This window comes from Canis aureus, chromosome 25, assembly GCF_053574225.1.
Source record: "Canis aureus isolate CA01 chromosome 25, VMU_Caureus_v.1.0, whole genome shotgun sequence".
NCBI lineage: Eukaryota > Metazoa > Chordata > Mammalia > Carnivora > Canidae > Canis > Canis aureus.
In genome coordinates, this window is record NC_135635.1 from 4,131,813 (window position 1) to 4,148,392 (window position 16,580).

Sequence of the window (16,580 nt, forward strand, 5' to 3'; positions counted from 1 at the left end):
GGACTCAATAGAAAAGCTTATTAGGGTTCTTACCCCCAAATCCTCAGGAACTGCAATCCTTGAGTCGCCTTGCAATACTGAGTCTATCCTTCCTTCTGATCTTTGCTGCCTTTGCTCTATAGCACAGTTTGTGCTCAGGCTTAAGGAAGATGCAGTTTTTCCATGACCTGGAATTTTCTGCCATTGAATCACATCAGCCTTGCACATACACACCACGACCCAAGCTCTGTGTAAATGATTTGATGACTTAGGTATTTTAAAAGTGCCTAGCACACAGCAGATGCTCAATTAAGATTCATTTCCTCCTTTCTTTCCTTCCGTTTTTTTTTTTTTTTTCTCTCCCCTTGTGAGGAAGGGAAGGAAAAAAACAGGAACCAACAAAAGACAGATCTTCTGTAAGATAGCTTCTTTGGTGTAAAAATACTGAAAAGGTTTAAACCACTTCTCATTGCCTACCTTGTGTCTGCGGGATGTAGGGAGACAGGAGTTTTGACCTTTTCTTTTCATATCCCTTCTGTGTGATGTCCCCTAAAATAGCAAGAAACAGAAATAGGTTATGCATTATTCTTACTCTGTGGTTGTTCACTGTAAAAATAAAATTAATTACAGAGTGTTATAGAATTACCACATAGAGAGTAGGGGAAAAAATGTAGAGTTCTTTGCCAAGGATTTTGCTATGTGTGATTTCCCACAGTCTTGGAGCAGACTTCTTGTGGAAAATTGTAGGGCTTGTCTCCACACCAATCTAGCATAGCAATATGCTGCATACCATGTCAGAGATTCCCAAGTTCCTAGGCATCCCTCGTTTCCCTGGCATTTAAGATAGACCAAAATGGAATGCTGAAAGGCTGGCAGACAAATGACCTTTCCAAAGTTTCGGTTTGACCACATTAATACAACTGATATGGGAGGTACTCAACTCTATTGCTATATGGAACCACGTAAAATCAAAAGTCTAGTTCAGGGGAGAAGTTGAGGTTCAGGCACTGGAGTGGAATACCTGAAAGGCCTCTCTGCATCCTAGTACCTACGGTTGAACCGGGGCTGGAATTCTCATATTCTCTCTCCTTGGTTCACTGCTTTGTATTATTTATGTACACATACATCTTTTTCATAAGGTTAAAATTTAAAAGTATACACAAAGCACACAAAAAGTAGACATGCAACAACTGCAATAAGAATAAAAACTGATTAACAGAGGAAAAATGTGTGGTTCAAGTGCCAAGAAATATACTAGGTACTAAAGAAAGGGTAGCAAATGAATGGGTAGAGAGCTGGGTGAGGAGGAACAGGAAACACAGGAGAACAAAAGTTCATTCAAGGGAGAATGAGTAATTCAAAGCCGGGGGAATAAATACATGTTGTGAGTTGACATGGTAGAGCATTGTTTTCTAAAAAAGAATTTTTTTAAATTGAAATAAAACTTTAAAGTCAAAATTTAGCATAAAAAGTAAGTTGTATACTAAAATTTACAACACTGGTGAACACAGATTTGAAACCAAGGGTGGTGAATGCCAGCTGCTGTCAGCCTGAGCACAGGACTGATGGCGTGGACGGTGGGAAGGTAGCAGGCCTCGCGGAGGGGCTTACACAGGGAGTGACACAGACTGCGGAGTCAGCAAGGCAGTTCACTCTTCCTGAGGAGGATGGGACCAAGGGTAGAGGCTCAAAGAGACTACCTGCTAGCCCAGGGCTACTACCAATGTACCAGTGATCTGGGCAAGTTAGTAGTATCCTAAATTAAAGACAGTGGTAGAAGGGAAGAAAAGAAGTGAACAGGGACAGCTGGATGGCTCCAGCAGTTAAGTATCTGCCTTAAGCTCAGGTCCAAGGGGCCTGGGAGGGAGCCCCTTGTTGGGCTCCCTGCTCAGTGGGGAGTCTATTTCTCCCTCTCCCTCTGTGTACTCTATCTCTCTCTCAAATAAACAATTTTTTAATTTTTTTTTTTTTTATTCACAAGAGACACAGATAAAGAGAAGCAGAGACATAGGCAGAGGGAGAAAACAGGCTCCCTGTGGGGGAAGCCCGATGTGGGACTCAATTCCCCAGGATTACGACCTGAGCCAAAGGCAGACACTCAACTACTGAGCCACCCAACTGCCCCAATAAATAAATCTTTAAAAACCATTAAAAAAAAAAAAAAAAGAAGTAGTGAATGGATTAAGAGAGACATTTGGGAGAAACACTGGACAGGATTTGATGACTGGATGGATAAGGATGAGAACATTTCCGGCAAATGGTGGTGCTATTCTGTGACAGAGAAATACAGCAAGAAGGGCAAATTTGGTGAGTTGAAGAAAATGGGAATTGGGTTTACGAAAGGCCCATGAGATACACAAAAGGTCATGTCCAATCAATAGCTGGATATGTGGATCTAAAACTCAGGAAAGAGAGATAATTTTAGAACTACCAGGATATAGCTGAAAAATAAAGTGATACAATCTCTTTGGAGTAATTTGGAAATTTCAAAATTTTGATTCAGCAACGGTATTTTTAGGAATTTATTCATTGATAATATTCATAAAGGTGCACAAAAATCAAATAAGAATATTGCCTGACCTATTCTTTGTGATGAAAAATGGAAGGAGTCTAGATACTTACATTATAATTATAGATCACCTATTATCAGTGGCTTTCAACTGGGAGTGACTTTGTTCCCAATGGGACAAATGACAATATCTGGAGGTATTTTTGTCACACTCAGAGGAAGGGGTATTACTGGTATCTAAGGGATAGAGGCCAGGGATGGGGCTAAGTGTGCTGCAATGTACAGGACAGTCACACAATAAAGAGTTATCCAGTCCAAACTATCAATAGTCTTAAGGATAAGAAACCCTGGGCTACATAATAATAGACAGGTATTCCAAATGTACTGGCACAAGATGATGTCTAAAACATATAAAGGGTAAAAGGCAAGTTGCAGAACAGTACGTATAACAAGATCTAATTGTGTAAAAAATAGAAATAGATACATTTGCATATATGTATAGAAAATAGTTTGAAAAATAATGTATATATACATTAAATAAATGTTTACTCCAAAAAATAAATAAATAAATGTTTACTCTTGGGAAATGGAATTATGAGGGGTTTCACTTGTTTTATATACTTTAACAGAGTTTGATTTATTTTTTTTTAAGATTTTATTTATTCATTTATGAGAGACAGAGAGAGAAGCAGAGATAGGCAGAGGGAGAAGCAGACTCCCTGCAGGGAGCCCAAAGTGGGATTCGATCCCGGGACTACAGGATCACACCCTGGGCCAAAGGCAGACGCTCTACTGCTGAGCCACCCAGGCGTCCCCAGAGTTTGATTTAAAAAAAAAAACAAAAAAACAGGGCAGCCCCAGTGGCACAGCGGTTTAGCGCCGCCTGCAGCCCAGGGCATGATCTTGGAGACCCTGGATCGAGTCCCACATCAGGCTCTCTGCATGGAGCCTGCTTCTCCCTCTGACTGTGTCTCTGCCTCTCTCTCTCTCTCTCTCTGTATCTATGAATAAATAAATAAAATCTTTAAAAAAAAATTAAAAAATAAAAAAACAAGACTAGATAATTTGTACAATCTCAAAAATGTTTTTTTTCAATTAAGAATTAATGGTTCTATAGATATGGATCTGTAAACAGTAAGATGGTCACAGTGTGTGTATGTGTGTGTGCATGTATATGTACGTGTATATACATATATGTGTCTATATATATACACACAATAGGGGAGAAAATAAGATACTAATAAACAGTTTATACAGGATATTCAATTTTTGGAATAACTTTTTTTTTTTTTTTGGAATAACTTTTTTTACACACAAACATATACATAGACAAAGTCTGGAGTTTTATATACCAAAATATTACAGTGGCTAGCTATGGCTTGCAAGGTTATGGATTTGTTTTAACTTCTTTTCCTTTTTGCTTATCTGTATTTTCTCATTTTTCTACAATGAACACCCATTATTTCAAGAAACAATAGTTAAAACTACAATCACAGCTACTTACTAGACCATACAAACTGAATCACAATGGCCCTTCATCTCTGCTTCTTTAGTGAAATGAGAGAAATCTGCAGTACATTTTTTGGAAATAAAAACCAAACCTTGTCAAATTAGCAAACTGAAGAGTTTAGGTCATCTCCAACAATACACACAACTAACGGAGATGTGGGAGCATATCAAGGAAACCCTTCTTAAAAAGAGGAAATCAAGTCTTTTATTGCAAAAGAAACAATGGAGCATTCTCCTGTCCCAATTCCCACTCACGAGCTTCCCTACTTCCACTGTACACATACACCCTACAGCCTGAAGGGTACAAGGACCACTGCTGCTGGCTCAGAACACATCTACCTTTATAAGCCTTTCTTCAGGGTTTAGAGTCTCAATCGTTTACTGTCAGTAACTGATTGTGGGATGAACTAGTAGACTTGGCATCTTAGATCTTAATCAATTACTAACCAACTCAGGGTTTGAGAAAAGTCAATTCAGCCATGACAATCAGCTCCATTAAATCCATAAATAAGCAACGACATTAAGAAGACCTAGAAGATGAACTGCAATGAGAATGTGAGGACTATGATGAGGAGCCTTTAAAATGCCCTCCCCCTTTTCTAGGACCACAAGACCCTGCTTAAAAGTCACCTCCTCTGTGACACCTGTCACTTTTTGGTACCCCTCCAACTCTGCACACACTATGATAGCACTCAGCACATCACTGGTATTTTAATTATTTGTTAACACATCTGCGTCCCTACTAGACTGTGCACTTGAGGGCAGGGATTGTGTCGTGTTCATCTCTGTAGCCCGCCCACAGCCTGGCACAACAGCACTTGTTGAATGAGTGATTGAATGAATTAGTAAGGTGGAGGCAGTGAGAGAAGAGTGAATCAGAGACATGTGCACTTGGGTGGAAAACCAGAAATGGAAGAAAGAGAGGTCTTCACATTAGCAAGAGCTGAAAGGCCCAGGGAAAGAAATTTAGTGAACCAAGTTTGCTGAAAAACTTGACAGCTAGACTTCAAAGGTGATCAGAAAAGCAGCACCTGCCCCGCTCGCCTGAAAGGAGGAATACAGTCCATAAAATCAGTGGGCATTAAAAGCTACAGGAACTGCACCCACATATCCATGGATCCCTTTGCCAGAGGGCAAGACCAGGCCGAAGGAATGCAGTGAACCTACCTACCTACCTACCTGAATTTGTTATTCCACATTTCTGTCACTGCCCATCAATAGTCTGTGTTCTTATTGTGCTCCCCACGGGTAGTTAACCAGGGTTTGCTGCAAGAAAGCAACATTTTCCAAATACCTAATTTTTGAGAATTCCCTGAGAAACTTGTAAAAATACAAATTCCTAGAGCGCCTGGGTGGCTGGGTCAGTTAAGCGGCTAACTCTTGGTTTTGGTTCAGGTCATGATCTCAGAGTCCTGAGATGGAGCCCGTGTTGGGCTCCCCGCTCAGTAGGGAGTCTGCTTCAGGGTTCTCTCTCTCCCTCTTCCTCTCCTCCTGCACACACACTCTCTCTAAAAGAAACTAATAAATTTTACAAAAAAAAAAAAAAAAAAAAATCCCAGGCCCCTTCCATGAGGATTCTGATTCACAAGTTTGGATTAAGCCCCAGATCCTTGTATTTCTAACAAGTGCCTGATGCTGAGCCTGTATATATATATATATTAAAGATTTTATTTATTCATTTGAGAGAGAGAGAGAATGAGCTGGGAGAGGGGTAGGAGAAGCAGGCTCTCTGCTCAGCAGAAAGCCCAACATGGGGCTCAATCCTCTGACCCCAGGATCATGGCCTAAACCAAAGGCAGATGCTTAACCAACTGAGCCACCCAGGAAACTCACCAATAAGTCTTTAAAAATCAGGCAAATTTGGATATTACCACACTAGAGAATCCTGTCTGCAGTGTGCTGGGAGGTTCTGTGGACTTAATGTGAGGAGGAGAGGAAAGAGGAGGGGAAGAGTGTTGTCTCCTGGCCATGCAGCCTCAAGGGAGAGCACAGAACTCTTGCAGACACTCAGTCACATCACAGGCATTCTTAGTCAGAACAGATTTTTTGCCATCTGGCATATAAAACAAAAAGGAGTGCCATAACTCTACCTGTATAAAATTTGCATTAAAATGGCACAGATGGAAGTTAAACCTGTTGTTCAAGTTTTTTGAGAACTAAACAAATAAAGAGAGGATTAGCCTTCCCCTCCCACTAGGGTAACTACTTCTCCACCCAGAGGTGCACTTGGAAGAGCAGCTACTCCCAGGAGTCCGCGGGAACCCTGGTGGGAGGTGCACTTGGAAGAGCAGCTACTTCCAGGGGTCCGCGGGAACCCTGGTGGGAGGCCCCAAGCCAGTAACAGGCACAGGGACCCACCTGGCCCAAGGCTGTCCGCTCGCTAGGCACCACCACAACCTGAAGAGCCAAAGCCAGACACACGGAAAGATATACGTGAGGCAGAACCTAAAGGAAATAAATTTCCTGCTTCCCTCCTCACCCGCCCAGGATCAGTAATTGCTTGGCACAGGCAGCCCAGGGATTATCTTTAAGCGGCATGATGACGGGCTGCGGGAGGTGTGCGTGGGCCTGCTAGCTGCCGCAAGCCCCGAAGGGTAAGAACGAGAGGAGGAACAGTCCTACAACCCCGTCAGCCGTTTGAGCGCATAGAGTGCTGTGGTTAGCCCTTGAGGAGTCTGTGCTAGAAAGAACTACATCTGGAGCACAGCCTTGCCGCCTCCTGGCCTTGTGACTCTAGACCAAGTTTTACTTAACCTCTTGATAAGTCTTGGTATCCACGTCTGTAGAATGGGTCACCGTAACAGCTGTCTTGGTAAGTTTTCATGGTGACTGAGACTACCTGGTATGGGGCCTGGGCTCTAGAAAGTGCCAACATCAACACACTTTCAGTGAAAGCCCACTGAAGCCTCCCCTCTACTGGCCAGGGGTCAGAGGTGGGTAGCCATGCCATGAAGAGAGAAGAGGAAGGCACCCAGCTGACCTCCTACCTGAGTGCTGCAGGAGAGATGTATGCCAAATACAGTACAGAAGCCAGAGGGGGCATGATGAGCTCTGCCTGGGTAGGGAAAGGAAAGCTTTACACAGTGGGTGACACTGTGGCCAGAGTCTGGCCTTTCATTCTAGTATCAGAAATAAGACAAATTCCTAACGAGGCAGTCACTTAGCGGCTTACTCGTTTTCCTCTGCTGCTGACTGGCTGTGTGTGACTACAGCCGTGTTTGAGGGTTCCTTTAGGACTTTACCTCCCAGAAAGAAGTAGAGCAACGCTAAGACTTTTCAGAGATGACTTTGTGAAGCACCCTGAGCAATTAGGTGCTAAATAAACACAGGCCTTGGGAAATTCTGGAGGGTCACCAAGTGGTATGTGTATTAAACTTGATGGACACAGAGCAAGGATTACAGTTCCATCCACAAACTCTTTCTGCTTCAATGGAAATAAAAAAGGTATGTGCCAGTGAAGCCCGGCCTTAAAGTCATACCGATTCAGTCAGGGGTGGCAACAGCTTGGGGAACTTTGGGGTGTCACAAAAACATTTTGAATGATGAATGGATGACATGCAAAGTGTTAATAAAACTGTCTGCATCTTTAAGAAGTTCCCAATCTAAACAAATAATTACAATAAAAATGACAAGGGCGGGGGGTGGGGGGGGATCTCTGGGTGGCTCAGTGGTTTAGTGCCTGCCTTTGGCCCAGGGCGTGATCCTGGGGTCCCGGGATCGTGTCCCACATCAGGCTCCCTGCGTGGTGCCTGCTTCTCCCTCTGCCTGCATCTCTGCCTCTCATGAATAAATAAAAATTAAAAATCTTAAAAAAAAAAAAAAACATGACAAGGGCTACACTAGGGGTCATGTACAAAATTCTAAGGGAATTTTAAAAATAATAATAATAATAAATAACTTAATACTCTAAGAATAAATAAGTAAATAGTAATACTCATTGAGGGCTTACTATGTATAACCGCCCCTGTTCCAAGAGTCTCACAACATCCCTTAGAAGGTAATATTATTATCAGTCCCATTTTATAGGTGATGCTGAGCCACAGAATGTTTAAGCAACTTGTCAGTCATACCTAGTAGGAGCCATAATTAGGATCTGAACCCAGGCAGTCCTGGCTCCAGGGCCCCTCCTCCCTAATACCACCCTATATTCACTTTTCAGAGTGAAGCTCCAAACTTGGCCTCCAAAAGACTGGGAAGACTTCACAGAAGGTGCTTGCTCTTCAGTTGGGTCCTGAAGGATGGCTGTCAGGACTGTTCTCAAACCCACAGCTGTAGAAGAGAATAGCATACTTGGAGCAACAGAAGGATATTAAAGCTGTAAATTCAGTCTCTGAAGAACAGACACTGGCCCTACTGCTACTCCTTCAGGCCCTGCTGAACAGGAGGGCCCCACTGCTGTGCCTCAACATGGGTTCTTCAGACACCTGAAGTTGAAGGCTGGTATGTATCTCATAGGTCATCGATTTACTTCTTTCTTAATTAAATGCCTCTATATAACACAACCAGCATTCCAACTTTTCAAAATATTCTGATACTGATTCATCTGATTTGCCTAAAAATCCTCGTCAATAAACAGAAAAGACATAATCCCTACTACAGAACAAGAAACTGAGATGTGAAAAGATAAATGGCTTGCTTAAAGATACACAGCTAGACTAGAATCTAGGTCTCTGGCTTTTTCCTATTGTTCTTTGTCCATTGTTTATTTGTAGGTGGCCCCCAAATCAGATGCAATAAAAGAATAAAACTAATCTATTGTTCATAAAATGAACAGCATGAGACAAACAATTTCTCTGACTCATTCCAAAATATAGATGACTTTCCAGAAGGCATTAAAAATCCACCCCCACCCCCCAAGAAGGACCCCGCATGAATTGTCTCTTTAATTATCTTTTAAATGAGACAGCCAACTGTGGAAACCATGTCCAACTGCAGTTAAAAAACAATTAGCAAAAAGTCATTATACATCATTACTAAATATTCAGCTAACAGAGAATGTGGCCTTTCTTTTTTGTAATTAGGAAGGAAAGAAATGAGAAACTAAGAAGAACTTCTATAGTCATCATCTTCCAATCTATACCTGTATCTAATAACCTCTACATGTAAAATCTTTTTTAAGGATTTTTATTTATTTATTCATGAGACACAAACACATAGAGAAAGAGAGAGACAGAGACAGAGACAGAGACAGAAAGGCAGAGACACAGGCAGAGGGAGAAGCAGGCTTCCTGCAAGGAGCCCAATATGGGACTCGATCCCGGATCCCGGGACCACGGCCTGAGCTGAAAGCAGCCGCTCAACCACTGGCAACATACGTGTAAATCTCAGACCAGGACAGTGGTACATGTTGGCTATGGCTGCAGATGGGGAACTAGGACCGGAGTTAAGGTCATTTATACACAAGAAATGTAAGTAGACACATACAGACAAAGAACCAAAAATATAGCTGAGAATGTGAATCAGGTAGATCTTAGTAAAACTTAAAAAGGCAGAGGATTTGGATCCTACCCAGGAGACGCTGGCTAGGAGACAAAAAACAATTTTTACTAATAAGTTTTATCATGTTCTCCTTACAACAATTCTATTCAATGAATTACATTCACCAGCCACCCATCCTCCAAACATCCTTCCTCTAAAGGTGATAAAGACTCACAACAAATACATTTTTTTCCCTAAAAGCACTGTTTTTATTTACACAGAGTCCTAACCACTTCAGCTGCAGGAGTGGGAGAGGTTCACAGTCACAGAGAACAATGGCCTTACCCCCTAAACCAGCTACTGGGCATTGTGGCCTTTGTTTCTCCCTCCCTATTTTTCTTGCCATATCTGAACTGAAAGTGGCCAACAGGATTCTAAAGAATTAAAAACTCTGAATTATTTTTAAAAGCTCCTTGTAGTTTCTCTCTTCACATAGGTAGAATTAATCTTGAGAGAAGAGTGAAAGCCACAGTATTTTCAGAGTTTAGCCAGAAATCAATCTGTTAAAATACTTCAATCTGTTGAAAAAAGATGAGAATTTTTAATCTACTTTTTCTTTTGAAAACAAAAATCAGTGGTTCTAAAAGTCTTCAACTGGCAGCCTATAAAAGCTATAGTCTTCTTTTAACTCACACTTACTAATCTTACAAAAGATTTTCAAGGAAATTAACTTCAGAACACTCAAATTTCCATTCTTAGTTGTTGTCTTCTCACCTCATTTAGGACAATAACTAGACATTTTCCACTTCAAGAATTTGAGAATAAGCCCAGATTGCTTTCTTCCAAAACTCAAATCATAGAATTGTTTTGGCTGCACAGTTCTGTTTTCTAGGTCAAATATATATGACTTCTTACAGATGGTATTTCACCTAAGGCATCAAGCAAGTTCAAACAAATAAAAAAGCAACAGAGTAAAACACTTGAAATACTGAGAAACTGAACTCTGCCTGACGACATCAGCAGGCAGCTGGCTCAATTAATCCATCTAATGCAAAAGGTATGTTCATTTGTCCATTAGAAAAACTATGTCTGCAAATAAGAAATTTGCTATACAAATGACCTGGAGGTCTGAACAGGGCAGGGGGAGCCCCCGAGATGGTGGAGTCGGCAGGAAGAGCATGGGTTCTCTAGCACGAGGAAGGTCTGGGTCTGGACCCTGAGTCTGCCAGTCTCCTGGCTCCATGACAAGTTACTGAACAAGTCGGCCTCAGTTTCATAATAGGTGAAACTGGAAGAACTCCTACCTTGAGTGCTTATGATGAGTCTTAAATGAAAGAATAAATGCAAAAGTCCCTGGCACATAGCACACATTCAACTAGTTTTAGTTGACACCACTCCAGCCCCAGCCCCACCCTTAAGTCCCAACAATAGCTTTAAACCTTAAAAGGGTTATCTAGAAAATTCTAGATCACTAGGTTCTCTTTAACAACAACAAAGAGAAGAGAGCGCATTAAAAGTCTCTAAAGCCACATCGGGGTAGTACTAGATCTTGGCCAGTAAGACCCAACAAAATTAGTCACTTTGGGTGCCAATAGTCTAAAAGAAGGAAAACTGACATCAAGGAACAGGTACAGACATCTAAACCAGAAATGAACAGAGATTAGTTAAAATGAATATATGTAAATTTATGTAAATAAAATAGTACCACTGTGCACAAAACAGGATTACATGCATCTAACTCTGGGTGTTGTGATAATTTAGGGCTAAAACTGCAAATGCTAAGGGAAAAAAATAATTCCAGAAAAAAATCAGGGGGTGAGGAAGGGAGGGTGAAGGTAAGAAGAAGAATAAGAAGTTATAAAAAACTTCTTCACCTGACTTTTATCTTCATGTTTCCTCAGGAAAAATCAGAAAGCTGTTTCTTCTGAGAACAGCTAAGTATATTACTCTGCCTCTCTTCTGGTACCCATCAGAATCATTTTTTAAAACCAGGCGTAAGGGAGATCCCTGGGTGGCTCAGTGGTTTAGCGCCTGTCTTTGGCCCAGGGCACGATCCTGGAGTCCCGGGATCGAGTCCCACATCAGGCTCCCAGCATGGAGCCTGGTTCTCCCTCCTCCTGTGTCTCTGCCTCTCTCTCTATCATAAATAAATAAATAAATCTTTAAAAAAATAAAAAATAAAAAATAAAATAAAATAAAATAAAACAAAACCAGGCGTAAGTAGTAACATCTACACGAATCACTGAATCTGGAGTAAGCAGGTCACGCGCCAGGCATTCCTTTATCGATGGTATAGACAAAATTAACCACTGCTCAAAATCTCACTATGTCATCTTGCCAGTGCAGAAATAAAGTGAAAATTTACAAACAGATGAAGAATTCTGTCGGTAGCCAATTCATACCGGAAACCAAAGGCGCACAGGGAAAGCCGTAAGTAGGGAGAACACTGGCACTGCTACAGTACGTGGATCACAAAATGAGCAGCTCGTCTGGGTCAGTGGCCAGCGCTTTTCCAGTGGGACAGACAGAAAACAGATTATCTTTATGTGTTTGGCACAGATTTATGAACTCAGATTCCAGGTGTCGGGAGACATGTTTTCTTCCCTAGTTGTTCCAGACTAGCTTTCTGGGTCCTGGGCAAGCCGCTGTCCTTCTCTGAGCCTCACTCTCCTCATCTGTAAGAATGAGGAGCCAACGAGCTCCAAATCTAAGGCTGCTTTGATCCACGTTTGCTGAATGCCATTTACCTGGCATTATTACCTGTAGCAAGTCAAGACCAAAGGAAGGTATCCAGGGACGCCTGGGTGGCTCAGCAGTTGAGCGTCTGCCTTTGGCTCGGGCGTGATCCTGGGGTCCTGGGATCGAGTCCCACATTGGGCTCCCTGTGTGGAGCCTGCTTCTCCCTCTGCATGTATCTCTGCCTCTCTCTCTCTCTCACTCTCTCTCTCTCTGTTGTCTTTCATGAATAAATAAAATCTTAAAAAAAAAAAAAAAAAAAGGAAGATATCCAGTAGGCAATAAGTTGGATGAGCTCTAGGACAGACATACAGATATTCAGCATCAGCGTAGGAGGTGGTAAGTGAAGGCTTGGGTGTGAATGATATCATCAGAAGGAATGCAGTGTGAGAAGAGAAGGCGGCCAGAAGGGGAATCTGGGAGAAAACTAACATGTAAAGAATGAGCAGAGGAAAACTAAAGGATACTGGGGCACAGCAGGGAGACTAGCAGGGAATGGGGGGGACCAGAGAGAGGGAGGAGGGAGAAGAAAAGAGAGAAGGAGAAGGTGAATAATGTATTGTCATAAATGTGAAATAAGGACTGAAAAATACCTGCTGGACCTGACAGCTACATCAACAGGGGCCCAGACAAGAACTGTTTTAAAGGAACAGTGAAGGGAGAAGACAAATATTTATAGTACTGGAGAATAGAGAAGAGGCGAAGTAAGAGTAACAGGTTTTTTTCTTGCAACGTGTTTTGTTAGAAAGTGAATGAGATACGGGGCAGTCTCTACAGGAGGATACAGAGTCAAGGGGAGGGAGTCATTTTTTTCTTTTCTTCAAGAAGAAACAAATTTATATGGTAGAGAGAAAGAGGTGTTAGAGGTTGAAACAGTGACTCAACCAACAAATACTACGATCTGCAAAGCACTACTCTAGAAGGTATGAGACACGAGAACAGACACGGTCCCGAAACTGAATCATGGTCATGAGGTTTACAGTCTAGTCTCTTCCAGCACAGAGAGGCATCCGAAAGCAACCATATAACTAGTGAGTGAATTACAAGTGGGATAAGGGCTATAAAAAGAGGCCGTCCAGTGCAGGGCCCAGGGGGCTGAGGACTGCCCACAGGGGCTGCGGCAGGCACAGTGCTCGGTACCACGCAGGCAGGTTCGAACCCGGGACTTGGCCTGGTCCGGGCAGCTGGGGAAGTGCTCTGAGGGAGTGACGGTTAAGCTGAGACCTAAGAAAAACAGGTATGTCTAAATATTTGGAAAATGAAACAGGAGCTGGGGGCAGGTGGCTGCGGACCCACAGTGGTATGCTTCACACATCCCCCGTGAGGACGCGAGGGGGGCGGGTGTGGGCGGGAGGGAGCACACTGAAGGCCAGTGCCCTGTGGCCGGAGGGTGGGGGCGGTGAGAGGAGGCGCTGGAGCAGCAGGATCGGGGTCCTGTGGGGCAGAGGGATTTAGGATTTGACTACAAATAAGAAACAAGCCATTGAAGGCCTTTAAGCAAGGGAAAACGTGATCAAATACCGCAAAGGAATGACACGACTGACAAAGACTAAAATTCCTGAAAAGATCAGAAGGAATAAGATCCCGAGCTGGGGGCGTGGGCTCCCCCATGGGTTAGCTCCGGGACTTCTCAACCTATGCTGGGAAGGCGGTATGTGTCCTCCATCTGCGAGGCCTTTACGGGTGTGGAAATGTTCCTCCTCAGCCCTTGGGTCAGCCCGGCCGAGCTCACAGGAGCTGGAAACGCTGGGGCAGCCACTTCAAGTGGGCAAACAGCCTTTTTTACCCCGTTGTATTGAACAAATGCTATCATCTTCTGTGTCTGTCAAGACGCACGAGAGGCTGGAAGTGCAGTAGGGCTTGAATACCTCTTTCTCGATGGAAGGAGGTAAGCTGTCAGTCCCAGTCTTCAGGTGACAGCGTGAGGCACGGGAGACTGTGACCTGCACGAGGACACGCACGGGGAGAGCCCGCTTCAAACCGGATGGTCTGGCTCAGGGCCCGAGTTCCTGACGGCTCCTGAAGGCTGTCTCTCGAAGGCTCTTTGCCGAGCGGGACCGGAGAGCCGGAGGAGAGTGTTCTAGTGAAGACGCGGAGCTGCCACCAGAGGAACGGGAGGCACTGGTCTAGGCTCTGCCGCCAGCTGCGCCCCAGAGAGCGGCGACCCTCTCAGCTTCGGTTACCCCAACCGTAAAACAAAAATAATAGAACCTAACACGCTGCTATGAGGATGAAAAGGACAATACAGGGCAGCCCGGGTGGCTCCGCGGTTTAGTGCCGCCTTCAGCCCCGGGCCTGATCCTGGGGTCCCGGAATCGAGTCCCTTGTCAGGCTCCCCGTATGGAGCCTGCTTCTCCCTCTGCCTGGTTCTCTGCCTCTCTCTCTCTCTCTCTCATTCTGTCTCTCATGAATAAATAAAATCTTAAAAAACAAACAAGTATTTTTTATAAATAAATAAATAAATAGAATAGAATAGAATAGAATAAAAAGACAATACAAGCAATGTTCTTCGTTTCTGGCACAGAGTGAGCACTCGATGGCGTCTGCTGCCCGAATGGCAGAGGGACTTAACTAAAGAATCGGAGAGTGTGCCAGGCACCACTGAGGGTTCAGGGAGACAGAAGAGAACTTTCAGTGGCACCAATTTCCAGTTTCGTGATTTTCCCTGGCAGGCCCTGTGAGAAGGCTACTGGTTTAAATCATGTAGAGCTGGGGTTTACAGAGAAAAGGAGGATGGAAGGAAGGAAGGATAATGGGATCCAGGCTAGCAAGTATGTGTTGATCAATAAATACTTGTTGAATACATTATTCGTAGTACTAGCAAACTAACTTTTATAACTTTTTAAAGCTTCTAAGACAAATACACTCAGGATCTATCTTGGGAGGGCGGAACACATCACCCTCAGGAAGAAATGACAGGATTCCAGAGAGCTGAAAGGAATCGGGGAAGGAAGATCTAGAGGGTATATAAAGGTCCCAGTAGGCCAGTTCTCCTTTCCTACTTCCCATACGTGCTTTTCTTTTCTCACTCTAAACCCATTAAAACAAAGCAAACAACTAAAAAAGCCTATAAAGACAAAAATCATGAAAAGGTGATAAGGAATAGAGAAGACTGAAGATTAGTTTATGTTTTAGAAAAAACACCAAAAACTGAAATTTACTTGGGCTTCATAAAGTCCTGGGGAAAGAGCAGAGACTGTCAATGAAAGGAGTATCACTGGTGCAGGGAGCAGCTTTGGGGGACTTTGTGGTGGAAGCTCCAGGGAGCGGGGGGGTGGGGGGGGGGTGGGGTGTCAGATCTGTTGCAAGAGTGACCGAAGGGAAGGATTACAAGGAAAAAAGGCAGAGAGAGGAAGAGAGAGACAAGAGAAGAAAACCATCAGCATCAGAAACAGTGCAGTTATGGGGAGGAAAAGGGAGTTCCTAAATCCAAAGGGTCCACCCTAGATCAAATATTCATAAAAGATAGCCAGATGTTGCCACTGGTTCCTCTTTTACCACAGCAAAATTTAAAATAACTGATGGTCACTATTTTTAAAGATTAAAAACAACCCACACCCCTCAATGCAGCCTCAGCAAAAGAGTGTATGTTCAATGTTAATAATCCTCAAGAATAGAGGCTTTCTGAGCAAGGGTAGGGAAACAAGCAAAAAGAATAAAAATGATCTAGCAGCTACATAATTTGGAATAGAAAGCTGCCATGGCATCTGATATCCTTAGCAGGTAAAAAAGTAGAGTAAAAGAAAGAAGTATGATGAAATGCTCAAGGATTCTTATAAACAATTTGCAATTTTATAAAACATCAATATTTAGAGGCTGTAACTTTTGGTTTGGCTGATAAAGTATGGAGTGTATGAGAGTGTGTGTGTGTCTATTGTTCCTCTAGAGATATTTAAATCTCAATATCATTACAAAAAAATCTACTTCTTTCCTGTAGTTTCACTTGAAGGGGAAAAAAAATAACAAATTCCTTCCTAAAATAGCAAAGACAACAATGCGAGGAATAATACTTCAGAGTTTGAACAGATATTTCCTGTACTTCACTCAATGTACTAATCACAATCAAAATTAGAAATTAAAGGGGAAAAAAAACACCACAACTGTTACATACCCTCAATAACAACAAAAAACCAAGAACACCCTTTTTTGTCTACTCTTGTCCCTCAAACAATAAGATACCACTTCATGTCTGAATACAGTATTACAAAAACATAAACTCTGAATGCTGTCAATATGTGAAATGTAAATTTTTTAAAAATATTTTATTTATTTATTCATGAGAGACACAGACACAGGCAGAGGGAGGAGAAGCAGGCTCCGTGCAGGGAGCCTGATGCGGGACTCGATCCCGGGACTCCAGGATCACGCCCTGAGCTGAAGGCAGATGCTCAACCACTGAGCCACCCAGGCATTCCATGAATGTAAATAT

General features: G+C 42.9%; 1 protein-coding gene across 6 annotated transcripts in view; it reads right to left on the bottom strand.

Moving 5' to 3' along the window:
* Positions 1 to 16,580, bottom strand: part of DIP2B (disco interacting protein 2 homolog B) — a 219,890-nt gene that overhangs the window by 113,178 nt on the left and 90,132 nt on the right. For 4 of the 6 annotated variants that reach the window (XM_077870077.1, XM_077870073.1, XM_077870074.1 and 1 more), the window contains exons 1-2: positions 8,150 to 8,300; positions 457 to 528 (exon numbers count right to left, since the gene is read on the bottom strand). In XM_077870077.1, the coding sequence (XP_077726203.1) occupies positions 457 to 528; positions 8,150 to 8,285 (208 nt within the window). In that variant the 5' untranslated portion in view covers positions 8,286 to 8,300. Of the gene's footprint in view, positions 1 to 456; positions 529 to 8,149; positions 8,301 to 16,580 lie in introns of those variants that run through there. The other 2 variants (XM_077870075.1, XM_077870076.1) reach the window with 1 other exon arrangement.